This window comes from Didymosphaeria variabile (genome assembly GCF_027946475.1).
Source record: "Didymosphaeria variabile strain IMI 356815 chromosome Unknown scaffold_5, whole genome shotgun sequence".
Classification (NCBI taxonomy): Eukaryota; Fungi; Ascomycota; class Dothideomycetes; order Pleosporales; family Didymosphaeriaceae; genus Didymosphaeria; species Didymosphaeria variabile.
Window position 1 is genome coordinate 2,054,180 of NW_026611624.1, and position 17,097 is coordinate 2,071,276.

The 17,097-nt window shown below is 50.1% G+C and overlaps 2 protein-coding genes across 2 annotated transcripts; both read right to left on the reverse strand.

Annotated features, from left to right (window-relative positions):
* Positions 1-3,890: 3,890 nt before the first annotated feature.
* N0V89_007166 (uncharacterized protein) lies at positions 3,891-6,044 on the reverse strand (the record flags this gene model as incomplete). Its single annotated transcript, XM_056215931.1, has 1 exon — positions 3,891-6,044. One exon carries the CDS (start codon positions 6,042-6,044, stop codon positions 3,891-3,893), a length of 2,154 nt encoding a protein of 717 aa, XP_056070178.1.
* A 2,783-nt stretch (positions 6,045-8,827) lies between these two features.
* Positions 8,828-9,486, reverse strand: N0V89_007167 (uncharacterized protein; the record flags this gene model as incomplete). The annotated part of the gene is made up of 2 exons (XM_056215932.1): positions 8,828-9,004; positions 9,058-9,486. The coding sequence occupies 2 exons, from the start codon at positions 9,484-9,486 to the stop codon at positions 8,828-8,830; spliced, it is 606 nt and encodes a 201-aa protein (XP_056070179.1).
* Positions 9,487-17,097: the final 7,611 nt, after the last annotated feature.

A 17,097-nucleotide genomic window follows, 5' to 3' on the forward strand; every position in this document is an offset into this window, starting at 1 on the left:
ATATGGCTCAGTACGGTAGACGTGCAGACGTATCGGTTGAACCATGAGTAAAAGCTTCTGTCGCGCCTCTCGTGAATCGATTGTTTCGTGCGATTCATGACCTCTCTGCAGGAAATCTCACGACCTTGGCATTTAGGAAGACAGATGATGATGCGGACGAGGGATGAGCTGAATGACAAAACGATACAACAGTACCGAAGACGTGGAAAGAACTTCAAATCCCTCGCGTAATCCCACACATCAACTCCTCCTCTCTCAACTTTTGCTCAATATCTCCCCTCATAATTGTCTCAATCTCCAATTGCGTCAACGTTTCCGGGTCTGCCATCGTCATATCTGCGACATGTGGATCTGCCTGTTGTGGTTCTTGATGCTGCTGTTGGTTTTGCTGCCCAACTAGACTTCTCATCAATGTCCTATCCCGCGGGGTCTCCATGCCGCCATAGGATTTCCCCGATGCTCGAACTGCGACCTTGACAAGGTTACCGGCGGGACATTCAGGTTGGTCGGAGAGCTCCTTGGCGATTGCTAGTCTGTAATTGCCGAGCAGTGTACGTTTAAGAGAAATTTCTGGGGTTAGGAAGTATGGGTCACCTGAGGAAACTTGCTCACTGTCGACGCGTTTGTAAGTTTGGGCATTTGGCTCGACTTTGACCCGATCTCTAAGCTCTTCACCCCGACGGAGCCCGAACTGGGTTTGTAGAATGGTGTATCGGGTTTCATCGTTGCAAATGCAAGTCGTGTGGTCTGGACGTCGGTATTCTAGGCAGACATTGTTGATGACCGCATATGTTGCAGTCAGGTAGGAGTCTTTGAGCAAATGTGACCACTCGTTGCCCCTGCTAGCGATATCCACACCAATTTCGCTGTTCTGATGGAGGAATGCCGCACGTAGACCCGACTCAGTCTTGCCCGTGCTATCAAGCACATCTAATACACTTCGCACCAATTGCCCAGCTTGGGCTCTGTGCGCAGCGTGAGTGTTCCAGAAAGTGTAGACCGCTTCATTTGACTGCGTTTGCAGCGCTTTTGAGAAGTCCCCACCCCAACGCGAGTTTTTCCACCCGGGAATTTGTCGCTCTAAGAGATCTTGAACTGAGTCCATTAGAAGGATGGCTTTTAGCGGCACACGCCTTGCGTTACCAGTGCAATGGCTAACCTCTACACCAAAGAAACTGTTCAATATCCCTGGGTTGGCTCTTTCGGGTTGAAACCTCCATTTGTCTAGCGCAAATTGCTTCACCGTCGTTTCTGGGATTTTCTTGACATTTCCTTGGATCTGGAAGGCGACGACTTTGGGTGCTGTGAATTGCACCGCCACAGTAGCGCCATCCAGCATCCACGAAGATGGGCCTGGTCCCAGAGTCCTCATTACATCTCCAAAGTTCATCTCGAACTCTGAGAGTGTGTATGTGCAGCTTGGATTTTCGCGCAGATCCGTCCCTATGAGTAGCTTGTCGGTGAAGTTCATTCTGAGAGGTTCGCTCCTGGATATTAGTGAAGAGAACCGTCGCATATAATCCTGAGGCCAGCTGTACCAATGGCATTGAACAGCTCCTGGGATGTCGCTCGATGTGCCACTACGGACGCGTCGTATGCATCCTTTCGAAACGTGATACTTGGTGACTATCTCCTTCTCGTTCGCGATGCCCTCGGCCCATATTGGGCCCCAGACGTCCGCAAGCGTGCCAATTTGTGTGAGGATGGATAACTTCGCTTTCGTATCGCTTGGTGCTACATTGAAAAATTCCCCCGCAAGCCCCGCAAGCCTGATCACCCAGACGGACTTTGAATCCAGGAAGCCTCCAAGGCAAGCTAAAGACCGTCTGCTACACGTGAAAGAAAGTCCGCTATCCTGAGCAACACTTATGAAATCCGTGTCTTGTTCAAGGTGAATGACATCAAACCTCGACGCATGTGATCCGGCGTAGCAGACCAAGCCAAGATCGAGCATGTATACCATCATCCGGCACAGGTCCAGAAGCTGGTTATTGTCACTGATGACATGTATCAATTGGGAGCAATCAAAGATCGCAATAATGCTCTCAATAGCAGGATGCAAGCATTGTGAAACCCCTTCGGCAGCCTCGACAGGGTCAACGGGTTCCAGGGCGTATGCAATGTCGATCGCAACTTCCATGGCTTCTTTGAACCTGTTTAAAGGCTCTATATTGACTTGGACCAGCTCTGCCACTGTTCCATCCGCACGTTCAAACAAGATGCTGAAGAATTCCGAGCAGAATTGCCTGGCATTTAGGTCCTCGAAGCTTTGTATGACACCCAACAGAGTCCCATATATATCGCAAAGTGCCGGGACACATGGACGGGCCATGAAATCATTCTCTGCAATAATCTCCGAGTATATCTGATAGACCCGTGACGAGGTCTCGGCCTTGTATGCCACATGTTGCAGTTCTTCGACGCTCCGAGGATTCCACGTTCGATAAGTCCCACCAGAGCGATAGTATTCCGAATTGAGTACCGTTTTACGCTCAAGAGAATCAACTAGTGTATGATGCGCTTGGGGATCTACAATATGCGTATCCGCGTCGTAATGCCCTCGCGCGGCCATTTCGCGCCATTTCTTAACCCTCTCTTCAGCTTCTTCATCAGAAGGGAACAGGCTTTCCGAATTCACTACATTTGATGCATCGCGATATACGCTTCTTAGGCGGAGGACGAGCGAGAGTGTGGCGCCTTCCTCAATGTTGTAGTCGGAGAGGGTTCGGCCATCTTCTACCTCTTTTCCGACGTAGATGAGTCTCTGCTGATCAGGCGAAATGCCGAGTTCATCTTGGACCTTGCCTTTTACATTTCCAATTGTGTCAGATGATTCGGTATCAATGCCTACAGATCGGCCAGTGACTACGATCAATAGTTGTTAGTGCAAGTGGTACCATATTTCTCGTATATGAGGACAACTCACGCGTTTTTATGGTGATCCTCATTCTTCCAGCTCTTGATGGACGTCTTCACACGTTCGTTATCTTGATACTCTCACAAGGGTGTGGGCGAAAGAAGCGAAGATGTCGGGCTACCTCCTAGGCTACGGTGTGACGGTTATAAGACGCGACAGGTCCAAACGCAGTGTGGGGGCTGTGTGCCGCTCAGCTGAACAGCGTGGCGTCCATTTGGACATGGGTCCATATGCAGCCTCGTGAACGATATGATAGGTGCGAAAGAAATCATTTGCATCACAGCGACCATTACCTTATGGCTGGAGGCGAGTCTAGGGGAAGTCGCATCGTCTGTGAATTGTAGGCCTCATTAACAACACAAGAGATTTCACAGCACTCTGTTGTTATGCATCTTTACATGTAGGGAACATATGGTTTCAGCCTCGCCTGCCCTGGTATCGCTAACGTTCAAGGCTGTGCAGGGCGACAATCCAATTGGCACCCAGCGCTTAGGCCGTAGTAGCGAGATAGAACAACCTCTTCCGAGGCCTAATCTACAATGAGACTTAACTCGTCCCCGCCGTATCGTGCATCTTGTCATCTTTGAGGCTCTCGAGTAAATGAAGGGTCTAAGAAGCCGGGACCGCCTGAACCGACCCCACTCCAGCCATGGTCGCAGCCAAAGAAGTCGTCGTATCGGCCACGACCACGATCAACGAAGTCTGCAGGGCTGCCGCAGAGACAATGTGGGTCAGACCAAGATCGTGAGTAGACACAAATACTCCAGGTCGATGCAGATCGATGTGTAATTGTCGCAGCTCGACCTCGGTGCCGAAGAAGCTTTCCTCACTATGCTGTATAGGGTATTATTGGTTCCATGTACACATTCGCCGCATGTATCTCTGCAGTTCGGTGGCGTGCGAGGCGGCCTGTTGCTCAGGAATAAGCTCATCACTGAAGCCAAACTAGGTTGCAGATGCGTTTCTTAGCTCATCAATTGAGGTTCACCCAGCTCTCGCATTCAAAGTCCATCGCATCGAGCCATCTCATGAAATCACCGTCATTGCCTGTTTGGAGAAACGGGCTCGTAAGGCTCGGATCACCCAGATCCTGAGCACTTGAGTCGTCTCTCGACGGCCGCACGGGTTCCGGATCCAAAATCGTGTCGAGAATCTTCTTCAGGAACTTGCGCCCTCTACTGCAACTCTGGCTGCCGTTCGTAAAAGGCTTGACAGTGCCCAAGCACGCGACGAAGACCGAAAGATCCTGGATGGTGTTTGACCGTGGAAGGGGATTGGCCAACGCCGAGGCTGATGTTGGGTTTTGTTCCTGGTGGAGGAGCTCCATTGCGATGATGGACGCCGACGGAATGCCGTCCATAGTCAGTAGCTGGATAATGTCGAGTTGGAAGTCGCGGAGGATATGCATATTGTTCACGAGGAGCACAACGAAACTGAACATTTCCTGAGCGATAGCCAACAACTTGGAATTATCGGCACCTATCTTCTTGATGAGTGTCCGTTGCAAGAGAAAGTGATGATTCAGACTGTCCAAACGGATATAGGCCATGTAGAGCAGCTCAATCGGTTGTCGTTTCAGCTCAAGGAAAGGCTGGTCATCGATGCGAAGGAACTCTGGTAAACTTGCCTGAAGTTCGATTGCTCGTCGTTCGATGTCAGCAGCCCGCCGAATAACCTCCTCGTGCGGTAGTGGACCTAACGAAACCTCCAGTATCTCTTCGGCAAGAAGTGAGTTTGGCATGAACAAACGCGCAAAGGTACTTCGCTGAATTCGTGCACCTGAGTTCCAGCCTTCGTCATCCAGGCTTTGCAACGCAATCTCGAGGTGAGGACCCTCTGACATGAGTTGCTCGTCAGTCAGGTCAAGCGGAGATTGCAACATGCAATAGCTTCTAGTGAGTCGCGGGGGCCGTCCATTATATATTGCCGAGTATTTATCATTTTCATAAGCACAAATGAAGAGTCGTTTCCGTAATTCCGAGATGAAGAAGGGAGTATTATCATCGACCTTGATCTCCTGGTGGAGGTTGAAGAATATCATAGCAGTTGCGAGGATGCCAGATCTCTTCCAGTTTTCGAAAGACCCCCTGCTGCGTAGTGAGCAATAGAGTGCGGTATTCTCGTATAAGAACCACAAGTAGAGGTCGTTCACAATCGCGAAGTCTTCACAGAAACCAATGCAGATCTCCGACGCATTGTGCGTTCTCAGTATAAGGGCAGCTCGATCCTCGAGAGGTGCGTTGTGCGAACAGAAGATTGGGTCAGCATCAGACAGACTCTGGCAGAGCAATGCGACCAACGTCATTAACATACCGACGATCTCCCATCGAAGGTTCTCGCCCGTAACTGCAGCACAAAACTCACGGGGACTTGTATGCCTATTGAGCAACCGTGATACTGGTTTTAAGGTGTTGTGCCAGATTCGCTCTGACATTCGTCTAAGTTCTTTTGGGTTTTGCTCCTTCAGGGTTTTCCCCCATGCTGTCCATACGCCGGAGGTGAATATCTTGATCATTGGTTCGACTAGGACGATACCTCTGCCGAAGGAAAACCATTTGTCAAGGTAACGCTGAAAGATTGTTGGATCTTTCAGAAGTGTGAGCACGGCTGCACCTCTCTCAATATAGAGCGGAGATACGACTGTTGAGGTAGTGGGATCATCCGCATTCGGTTGCTGGATCCCGATGCTCAATTCGTATTCGTCCAGAATGGCGGTGTGGTGCACAAAGCCCGCTGCTGGCAGTTTGTTCAGCGAGTCACCTCTCACGTGGGCCTCGGGAAGGGGCCGGCGGAGCTCCTCGATGCTCTGTTGCTCATAGGTGAGTGTTGCCCGAGGTTGAGCTGGAAGACTAGTTGCTCGGGTTGTCCTTGGCAACACAGCCTGTGAGTTGACCACGTACGAAGGTTGCGAGGTTACTACGTAATCTACCTGAGGTGTCGTAGTCAAGGGAGTGACAACGGGCGCAGGTGCAGACCACTCGACTGACTGGACAAGGTTGGGAGGGCTTCTGGGATTACTCTCGGTTGATGGTGTAGGAAGGCCGGTCCGCTTCGTAAGGGGCGCTGGATGATAAACACATTGCTGTGCTTTGTTTCGTCGAGCACAGCGTCCACATGTCGGCGTCATATGATCGCAGCGTAACTTGCCTCTCCGACACGGCTCACAAGACTGCAATTTGCCATTGCGTCGGTAATTTGTGTTGAGAGTCCGATCTCGGTGGCCGGCATGCAACCGTGCTGGGAATATATTTCCCGTCTGTGTGCAATGAGTGAGAGGCATGAAACTTGCACGTAGGACAACGGACCATCTCGAGTTGGGCTAAGCTCTTTTAAGCTGGGATTATTCGGTGCTCGGCGGCTCTGAGACACTGTTGATTGCGCCGCAGTTAACGTGCGATGTTTTAGCGTATCCTCTGCAGAGAAGAGATCATCACCATCTGCGTGGACCGTAGGCGCCTGCTGAGGCAGCAACGATGGCTCACCGACTCGTAAGCCAATTCCGATGCCGATACAGGCTCTACCAATGGTTGTAGGAAGTGGGAAGAGCAATTCGATGCATTGCGCCAATGCCGTCAGATGAGCGCGTGGCCTGCGTATGCAAGTCGATGGTGCGGAGTTTGAACGCCGCTGAAGCGATGCGGAGCTGGAGATGGGACGTTTCTGACTCAGGCAGCCGCGGAATTCGATTTCGCTACAGCGTCCTATCGGAGGTCTGCATTGCATCGACTACCCCTGTCATTCCGCATCACCATCCTTTGACTCCGTCGTGAATGCGGAATTCGCTTCTTTTCGCATCTTTTCCTACTTCGGTTAAAGCGTCTCCCGGTCACGACAACCACGCATGGTCCTGTGGCCTTGCATCCTCACTCGTCAGATATCCTCTCTCGGCGAGTCTAAACAGCTAGTGGGATGGCTCCCATACCAGGAACGCGAAGTACGGCACTGCCAATGCAAGCCTGCATCGGTGAGGGATCCAGGCAGCAACATTCGTCCCCTGCAGACGTGGACATTCGTAGCCTTGTTTAGTCTGTTTCTAATTCCGCCTTTCAGACATCGTTTGATTATAAAGATTGATGTCTCTATGCCACGGTCATCAGGCATCCATCCACTTCAACACAGCACTCCTTGTTGCTGCTCCAACATTGATCAAGCTCTCGACAACTCGCGAAAATTTCACACCAACATCTCCAGATTGACCTTGCCTTTGTGCTTATCAATTCTTTCGCAGCCTCCCTGAGCTTTCACGATGCCATCCAACAGCAACGGCAAGAACAACAACAATGCCAACTATGGCACCGTTCAATCCGAAAAGGACAAGCTTCCAATCTACACATCACGAACCTCGACCGACTCAACTGCTTCAACGGACGCTCTGCTACAGAAAGAGTCCAAGACGACATCGGCCGAAAAGAAGAAGTTAGCCGAAAAAGCATTCTTGAGCAGTGAGTACATGGATAGGTTCACGAAGGACGTCACTAATGCGATGAAGCTGCATACAGAAACTCATTCCAGATGATTTGAAGTAACACGTATCCGCGAGCACTTACAATTAGGTAAAGATACCTTTTGCAACTATTACCCTTCCGATACTGGATCCTTTGACACCACCTCCTCGCGAGCCGTCTCTTTGCGTACCGGACACACACTCGATGCGGCATACGTGAGGAGGAAGCAGGCATGGCGTGCATGGGGATGCTAGATACAGCTGGACATACCCAGGTTGCTCAAACAGGGTTCAACTGATGCAATGGTCGTATTTCGGCTATAAGAACAAAGCTGTAGATAGTTTTGATTCACAAAACCAACGGCGCATTTTATTGTCAATGACAGAGTAGAGTTATGTTCGCATGCACTCTCGGGACACCCTTTAGATGGCTGCTTGACGTGTCAAGCTTCCTCTCTACTCCAAAGGCTGACTACCTCCAATGTTTACTTCTGCCACAGGCATCATTAGCATGCGAATCAAAACCTGAGATCTGTAAATACTGCGCCTGGATCGTTCTTATGACCTGAATATGCCGTTGCCCATTTCTCACTTGCAGTGGTCATTGTCGTTGTGCATGCATCAACAGCTTCCGGGAACGTTGTTCGTGGCTTCTCTATCTAACACGTATGCCAAATCTCTCGCTAGCATGGAGGTGCTACGCCAACCGGGGTGATGCTGTGGACTGTTTGAACTTTGTCTCTTTCGCCGCAACTCATGGGCTCACTGTTCAACCTGTGATTTGCCCTTTTTTCATGAAGACGATTGATTACTTCCTTGAGATTGGTCGCGAAGTGCTGGAGACTGTAACCAACTACAAGCCGTGGACTGCAACCGTCGTTGTCGCATCTTAACCAACAGCATTTCAAAACCGGAACGGATAATGCTGGTCGGCCAAGTGTCACCTGAACATTACCAATTAATCGAGAATTGGTTCACGCAAGGAATCAGTCCAATGAGGCGCTGAATGGATTGCAGCAGAACGCCACCAATACCTTCATCTTCCGCAGAGCGGCTGAAGAATTTTTCATGTCCACTACATGGAATCAAGCCAGAGCTTACGCCGATTTGTCTTATCTCTGGAAACCTCCAGGATTGCTCACCAACATTTACGCCCGAACGCTCAGCCATCCGTGTCATCTTTCTTAATGGAACATCGATCAAATCCTCACGGTTGAAACACCTCAGCGCAATATGATCAAGTCACAACCTTAACACCACTATGGAATATGAAGTAGATGTTTTGCAATATACGTATAATGTTCCTATATTATACTGTTTAGCCTTATCAATGCAGCCATTTGCTGATTCGGCTATGCCTTCCGACCCAAAACTCCTTCTTCGGCCAAGTCATCATCGCCATCAAAGTGTTTATTCCTTGCAGATGGCTCGCGCTGGAACTCGCCTCTCGAGTGATTACAACTGGCCTACAGTGCAGCCTTTCCTGCGATAATGTCTTCTGTGAATAGCTTGTGTTCCTCGGTCGGATCCGCATGGATCGTCAAAATTCTCGTCGTGCAGCCAGAGTACGAGTCCCTGGGTACGTAGCGCCATACGCGGGAAGTCGGTGCTAAGCGATTCTGTTCAGCGAGGCAGAAGTGCATCTATTTACATTCATTAGCAGCATACCACCTTCATAGACTATTCTCTCACTCACCTCGCGACCAGAAGAACTACCATCCACTCCCCAGCCGTCCCACTTCATCAACCCAGCATTCGAACGGTATGCGCTCAGAAGAAAGTTCAGATTGAGCACGATGAGCAAGACTAGCAGCGTGTACCCGATGAAGCTGAGTATGTCAGACCATTCCCACTCCTTCTCGTTCTCGTTCTGCTCGCCGTTCTCGCAGTGGTCAAAGTGTTCGCAGTTACCCAACCGCGACTCTTCGTCTGCGTTCTCCTCCGTTATAGCATCTTCGGGTATACGTGGCAGAAGCGGTGCTCGCGAGCAGTGCGTTCTACATGGTGTGCGTCCTCGCTGACAGTATTCGCTTGTGCGTCGCTCTGGTTGGCTTGAAGTACGGAAGTATGTGAGGAATGAGGCGCGCGGAAGAGCGTCCACGGCGTTTGAGCGTCCTGTTGACATGGCAGACTATTTCTGTTGTATTCGTAATGTTGATGGTAGTCAATGCTCGACTGATAAAAGTACTTCGATGTGATGCTCAAGGATGAAGCGTGCCTTTTAACTGTGTGCGAGGTGCTTGCGCGCGATGACGGTGACGCGCGTGATGTGGGTAGTACATGATGTACAGCCTATTTCCTATATCTTAAATGCGCCTGCTTGAAAGCTGTCGAAAACGGAGGTGCGGGCGATGGATGCGGGAGTTGGTGGTTTGCGGAAAGCGAGAGGTTAAAGGAATGCGTGATGCGACGTAAGGAATGCGCACCCGCGCACAGTAGGAAGGCGCAACGACAGTGGACGAACACCTAATAACAATGGACTTCTAGCCTTTTTCTATTTATTCTTGCTCTGTCCATGTTCGCGGCGTGGCAAGCGTAGAGTGCTGCATCGAGAAGCCACTCGAAACAACAGAGCCCACGAGACTGGAGATGCAAAGGCCATTAGATCGATCCATAAGCTAGGTGAGAATAATAGAGATGGTAGCCTTAAACGTGTCCCAGCCCAGCGCTGACACTTCACCTCTGCCCTTGTTACTCTCTTGTACTGCCGCCGCATTTAAATTTCATACTCTTTAATGACGCTCGGCACTTTCCTAGAGATTTACAACATGTGATGGTGATGAGAATCAGTATATATGACTATGACTGCGAAAGCAGGCATGCAGACCGACGACGCACACTGCCATAGTTTTCCGCGGAGTCACGCCGTAGGCTGAAACACGAATCATACCCATATAGCCGGTGTCCATTTTCATATATGTAGGGGATTAGATTGTAGATTATATCATCCCACTAAAGGAAGAGTAAGTCGAAAGTAAACTGTGGAGAGGCTGAAAGTTTGGCATGACCTTGCTGATATACCGCGCTTGAGCGTTCGCATGGGTTACGCGAAGCTCAATAGGCCCTCCACAGCGCTCGAATAAAACAGCCCGAACTTCTTTAATTGTCACTCCTTGAGTAGTAGTCGACTTGCATGCCTATGTTCATCGGCTATGTCCACATTCCCAAGTTATTCGTGAAGGTGTTCACTTCCCCAGCATCTCGTTTCCCTAATCTTTTTGCATCTTCCAAATTACTCCTCCTTGATTCTACCAGCAAGTCGTGTCACTATCTTGATGATATAATTTTGAATACGGTTCTGTGGTACCGGCCCCACACGCAGCATCCATCATCCAATGCATCCACACAGCCACCTGTAAACATCCCCTTCACCTCCTCTTCCACTCTATGCCTTCGGCTCCTTTCCTCCAAGATCTCCACTGTCCCTCGCCAGACCGCCCTCAGTTTTCCCATCACTTGGCCACGTCACTCCGAAATCATTATCCTGCCCGGCGGCCCACCTCCTCAATTCATTGATGTCCACACTCTCCAGCGCACTCTCATGCGTAGCCTCCAATTTCACCCTCGCATCCTTTATCCCACCGTCCACCGCTTTCTTCCAAGATGCGGTGTCAATGCAGTAGCGGGAGCCGTCTTTTACACCTGCGCCGCGCAGATCGAGACCGTTCTTGGAGGAGAAGTCGATGAAGGAGGCGGTGAGGATGGCGGCGAGGGGGAGGCAGAGTCACAGAAGCCGGCGGTGACACTTGAGGGCAAGGTTTTAGACGCGGTGGAAGGGTGAGAATGTTGGGTTAGGGGTTTGTGGAAGACTGGAGGTGGTTAGAAGAGGTAAAGGCGATGTCGGAGGAGGCAGGGACACACCATTCTTCTGCTTCACGTCTACCGCATTCTGCTCGTGTTTGTTTGACATCGAAATTTTTAATGCTTTGCGATGGAGGAGGGTCTGGCTTTGGTTCGGAAATTTGGGATGGTGTCAGAATGTGCGTGATGGTGCTACCGCGATATTTGACTGAGTGATTGTAGTAGGAGTAGTCATAGGATTGCATACTCCATGAGGCGAAAAGAGACGCCGTATTGAGAAAGTGGACTATGACTACGCTTAACCCCAATCATCAATGTAGTCAACATGACAGCTTCTCGTCGCGGTCCTGACGTCAAGGAAAGACGCACTTCAGTCGTTGCTTTCGTGATGCTCCGATATTGGAATCCCTTAGAGGAGTCAAAATGTAGCTTAATCAACATAGAATCATAAGAGATCTACAATTCTGCATAAGCCGTGAGCATAAAGGTAGGAGCATTGCTCGTCACATTTCGCGCTATACCGTAAACAGTGAAAGCGCGATCGAATACCACATCTTCAACACGGCTTGCGAATATTTACAGAGCTAAATTCGGCGTGACTTCATTGAGGAATATGACACAAGGGGTTTGACAGTCTCAGAGGTATCCAGAAGAAGTATTGTAGGCAATTGAGAAATCATGATGTCGTTGGTACTTACGGTGACGTCATTCATCTCTTGTTTGCGCGTTCGAGCCGTCCTCACCTCAGTGTACGTACACCATCCAGCCAATACTGCATCCTTCCAAATAAGAACTGCGCTCTTGCTCAATCGATCGTTCGCGAACGTTGGCTCGCTTCAATGTCGGCTTCATACGCAGACATGGCTCCCAGGTGTTTGATTGGGTCACTGGAAAAGTGCCGCAGCGGATGCCGTACCTCGTCCCTTTCCCGGAGACCTAATGCTGGACCCCAACAATTTGGTGCAGCCCTTTCAACGTCTACTGACACATATTCTCCGCTAGAATTAATTCGCGATGGAGCCTCAATCAGCGATGGACCGGTTATCCTGATTTTGACAGTCAACATCTCCGTTTGCCGATGCTTTTGCAACCCATCCAACGGAAGCTCAGTGAGCTGCAATACGTGCAGTTGATTGTGTTCAGATTCGATGACATCGCATCATATAAGTTTTTACAATGGCAAATACACCTCGCTAATTGGCCGGTCTCAAGTAAGTCAACATTCGATGCTTGACAAATTTAACGTGATCAACAACGTCATTTGGTCGATAGTACATGTCTCGAGCGATTCCATCGAGAGTTCACCAATTATTATGCAAAGCTTATGGGGTTTCTATGGAACTGTGCACTGGGCTGTGGTAATAATGGTGCACCACACAATTTCAAGCTTACCACGAAACGGTACTGACGGCATCCTATCGGCACTAGCGGCCCTTTCGGTGTACTGCTTCTCCTAGACGTGAGAGTGATGGAGGTCTCTCAGGTTGAGGTAAGTTCTCAGAGAAACTTCGTCCCGAATAGCGATGAGATTGTCCCTTTGCGAATTATGGTCATTCTCGCAGATACAGGATTAACAGCTTTTCCCAATCCACGCCCATCCGAATACACGAAAAACATTACACAACAAAAGCGACCTACATGCACCGGCCTCACTGCGAGCTCATCCAGCAAGTCACGGTGATTCGAGATAGCAGCGCTTTGCACGGTCGTGAAGATCTCTGGTTGCATGGTATTTGGTATCCGTGACATCTATGACCGGGCCGTATAAGACGCGTGAAAATCTAGCAAGGAAGTTCTTTCAATATACGATAGAATCTTTACTCATCAGTCGAGGCATCCATGGGGAAGATGTTCCTCTCATCGCTTGTTCTGCTGCTCAGCGCTGCGGCTGCGCCCCCAAACAAGTCTACGCCAGACTACAAGAACCTGACAGTAGCTATCGTCCGTGCAGAGCGAGCGAACTAGCCCATACCACTAATAAACAATAGACCTAACCGCCACCGTAGCAAAGGGCGTGAAGCTCATGGAGAACGCAGCAGCAACGGCGCCAATCTGAATGTCTTTCCGGGGCTTTGGTTTCCCGGGTACCATTCCCAATCTTCCAGAACGCATCGACCACGTTGACGTTCCGGCCTCTAGATACCCCAAAGGCATTGCCGACCCAACCTTTCTCGCTCTTCTCTATCAGAACTAGGGGCGCGCCTCATCGACGCCGCAGTATATAACTAGATCTACATCGCACAAGCCTTCTCACACAGATATAATGGTGTCTGTATATGGGCCAAGCACTCATCAGTCGCAACGGTACTGCCTTCGTGCGTAACAAACTGCAGCCCTCGGGTGGCGAGCAACAGATCTTCGTCAGATGGAACGATGGACGAATCGAGGGTGTTGAAGACGCCGTATGGACAGTGGGATATCTTGGGGTGCTGGGAGCACTTTCAGACGAGTATGACGTTCAAAATGCAGGCGCAGGCTGAGACTCTGCACATCGCTGCGTGGCCTTGTAAGTCTATTCCTGATCTCGTAATATGAGCTTGGGGGCGATTGTGGATAAGATGAATTACAGACACACCCGACGAGAACGATGCCACGGCGACGAACTGGAAATCCATCGAAGTCAACCTCCGGCGGCACGCGTCTATGCTGTGAATGCGAACACGAACACGTCGCTGGTCTTCTCCTTGGTCGGCAACGCGCGGTTCCTCGACACTCAGGGTCTAGACCTGACAGCCAACATGCCGCCACGGAAACGGAATAGGTGCCGCTAGCGTATCAGTCTTTCGACACGACCGGCCTCGCTAAGAGGGTCTCGTATACGACAGATGGAAAGCAATCGTGGGGCATCTTGCAAGAAACGTTCGATGGGTTCCCAGGCTATACTCCGAAGATTGGAGGAGAATCTGTGTAGAGACAGATACATCTGATTAGGGACCTCCTTGCGGCCGTTGGGAGAAAGTGAACGTTGCTTGTTCGAAAAGGCTAAGTAATATGTAGTGAGGAACCGCAAAGAGTCGACACTGGCACTTTGATCGAACCAAGCAAGAATGGCCAGGATGTCATAAAGAATCTCTTCAGTTCAAGACAGTGAACAGGAGTGTTCGCTATTTTTAAAAATCGTCAACGGGGACGAAACCATTGTACTGCGTCTACAAGGATTCGAACGACACCCAACGCTAACCACATTCAGTGAGGCGCAATTTCTCGCAGGGCCAGCTGGAAGTGTTCCCCACGCCCCGTCAATACCTAGATTCCTGCAACGCCCAACATCATAAACGACCGATAAGCTTTCACATGACAGTTGCGCAAGAAGGATTTGACCCCGGAATTCAATGGTGTGTCGCTAAAACTTACCTCCTTTCCTTGCGCAAGCCTCCTTGAGCCGAGACGAAAGGAGATGCCACGCGCTTTTTGGAAACACTGCCGAGGTGGTTCGAGGACAACGAAGATGCCAAACACCAATTGATGGAAGCCTAACGACGCGTCACTACTGAATGACGAATACGGAAATGGCTAACAATCTGCCACCTACTTTTCAGGGTCAACCAGTCGACTGTTTTTAACTTCACTAAATGCTTCTGGTCATGCTGCTAATAAGCTTCTGAAAGCATTGCGATGCACTTCCATCACACCGGACACACCTACTTCCACCAATGTATGTGTGGATGAGCGCAATCGTTAAGATCGGTTGCCGGCGATACATCGGACGCGGGAGCGGAAACGGCGCCCTGTAGCTATATCACTGTGTGTACCTCCTTCGGCTGGATGGCGAAGTAAAGTTGCGGAGGCTTGCTCCTGGGATGATCGGGACCATCTATGCGAGGCAAACTACGGATGTACCTGGCGTATCGAGTGTATTTAAGATTTAAGATCAAGCGCTATATGGGACGCTAGCCCCACCCCCGCAACTTTGTTGAGGCTCGTTCGACGCGGAGAACAGCCATCATTCGATTTGAACTTTGGCTTTTCAGCGATTCAGCTCCAGTATACAGTCCAAGTTCCATCTAAGGCGATATGTGACTTGGAAGCATGAGAGTATCATGACGGTCTCAGAATTGCTGCGATCTCCCTCCACGCCACCTGAACGCGTCAATGACTAGCCGCATACTTAGCGACTGCAGCGGCTCGAGTCAGAGCCGTGATCGAACTACCATATCCATGCACCTGGGCTTCGTAGGCCCTGGATCTGCGGTCAGCCATGCGATCGTTCACACAGGGGCGCATGTGGCAGATTCGGGCTAGTGATACGCCTCGATTTCGGTCGTCGAACCGGCTTGGCAACTGAGGCTAGCAGTCATATATCACGCCTTACTCCACTGTGCTGATGAAGTGTTGGAAGACCGAGTTTGTTCCTAAACAATCGACAACAACGTTTGCCTTCGTCCGTATACGCGGCATTCACCATGTCCTCCGACAACCCCCGTGGGAGGCGGGCTATTGATGTCGCGGCTGCATTCACGGGCATCGCGGGTGTCATTGTTGCCCTTCGTCTTTACACACGATTCTTTCTGATAAGATGTCCTGGTGTCGAAGATTACATGATCACTGTAGCAATGGTGAGTAGCTCACAGTCAAACGTAGCAGGTTGAGGACTGACGTGTTCAGGTGTCTTCGATCGGTCTGACCATCTGCATTGCTTTCCGTTTGTACTACTTTTCCTGTTATGTCAATGCTATCTAACTAAAAGCAGAGGCACATTGGGGAATGGGCCAGCATGTCAGTGATATCGATCCAAACAACACTGTGAAATCTCTCCAGGTATAATATCAAATTTTGAGAAGCACGCATACTTGTACTAATACGTTAAAGGCATTTTGGGCTTCACTTCTCACGTACAATCTGGCTCTCATCTTGACCAAGGCTTCCATACTGCTACAATATCGACGAGTCTTCACCACAAAGTGGGTTCAAATCGCTTGTTGGGTCATCATCGGCTTTGTGATAGGTTTCGGTATCTGGACGATGCTCGGCAGCATATTTGCCTGCGTTCCCGTGCAAGCATTTTGGACGGAGCAACCAGGAGCGCGATGTATAAATCAGTTTGCAATGTGGTTGTACGTGACATCGCGTCCTATGGGCTTGCTCAAATACTGACTATGACCCACAGCACGAATGCGGGGGTGAACATCTTGCAGGATTTCTTGATCATCCTCCTGCCTATTCCAGTCATACGAGGTTTAAATCTGGGCAAGCGTCAGAAGGGAGCATTGATCGGCATATTTGCAGTCGGTGGCTTGTAAGCCTTGCCAAGTGAGCGATTCGACAATCCAGACCGCTGACTGGGTTGACACAGCGTATGCATTGTGTCGATACTGCGACTTCAATCTCTTGTTGCAATCTCTGGATCTAAGGACCAGACTTACGACAACGCACCTGCTGCAACATGGAGCGCGGTGGAATCAAACGTGGGTATCATCTGCTCCTGCCTACCAATCATGCGACCTCTCGCAACAAGGTGGCTTCCAGGCGTCTTCTCATCACACAAGCGCAGCATTCCCACAGGCGTACGTCCATATGCTACCATCGGAACTTCTCACGCAAGGCGGGGCAACACTTCGCGCAATGAGTATGCGCTCAGGTCCACGCGCCACTCACATCACTCCGATGAGAACATTCGCGAGATTGTAGTCAGAACCGAAGTCCGAGTGCAGGTTGGAGATGACGAGGGCAAAGTCAATGGGTGGAGAACAGATGTCTCAGCCAAAGAGTGGACGGAAATTACAAGCAACAAAGATACCGAACGTGCAAATAGTAGCACAGACACGCTGGTCAAAGAATCTGGTATTGCGGTTTGAGATCCTAATCCTAATAATAATCGAAACTCATGTAGCACATTCAGCTCGTCAGCCTTGTTATCCATGTCGATTAACATCTTGTCTCCAGGGTCTATCTATTTATCTTCCCCGTCGCGCCACAGTGCGCTTCAATGACAGCA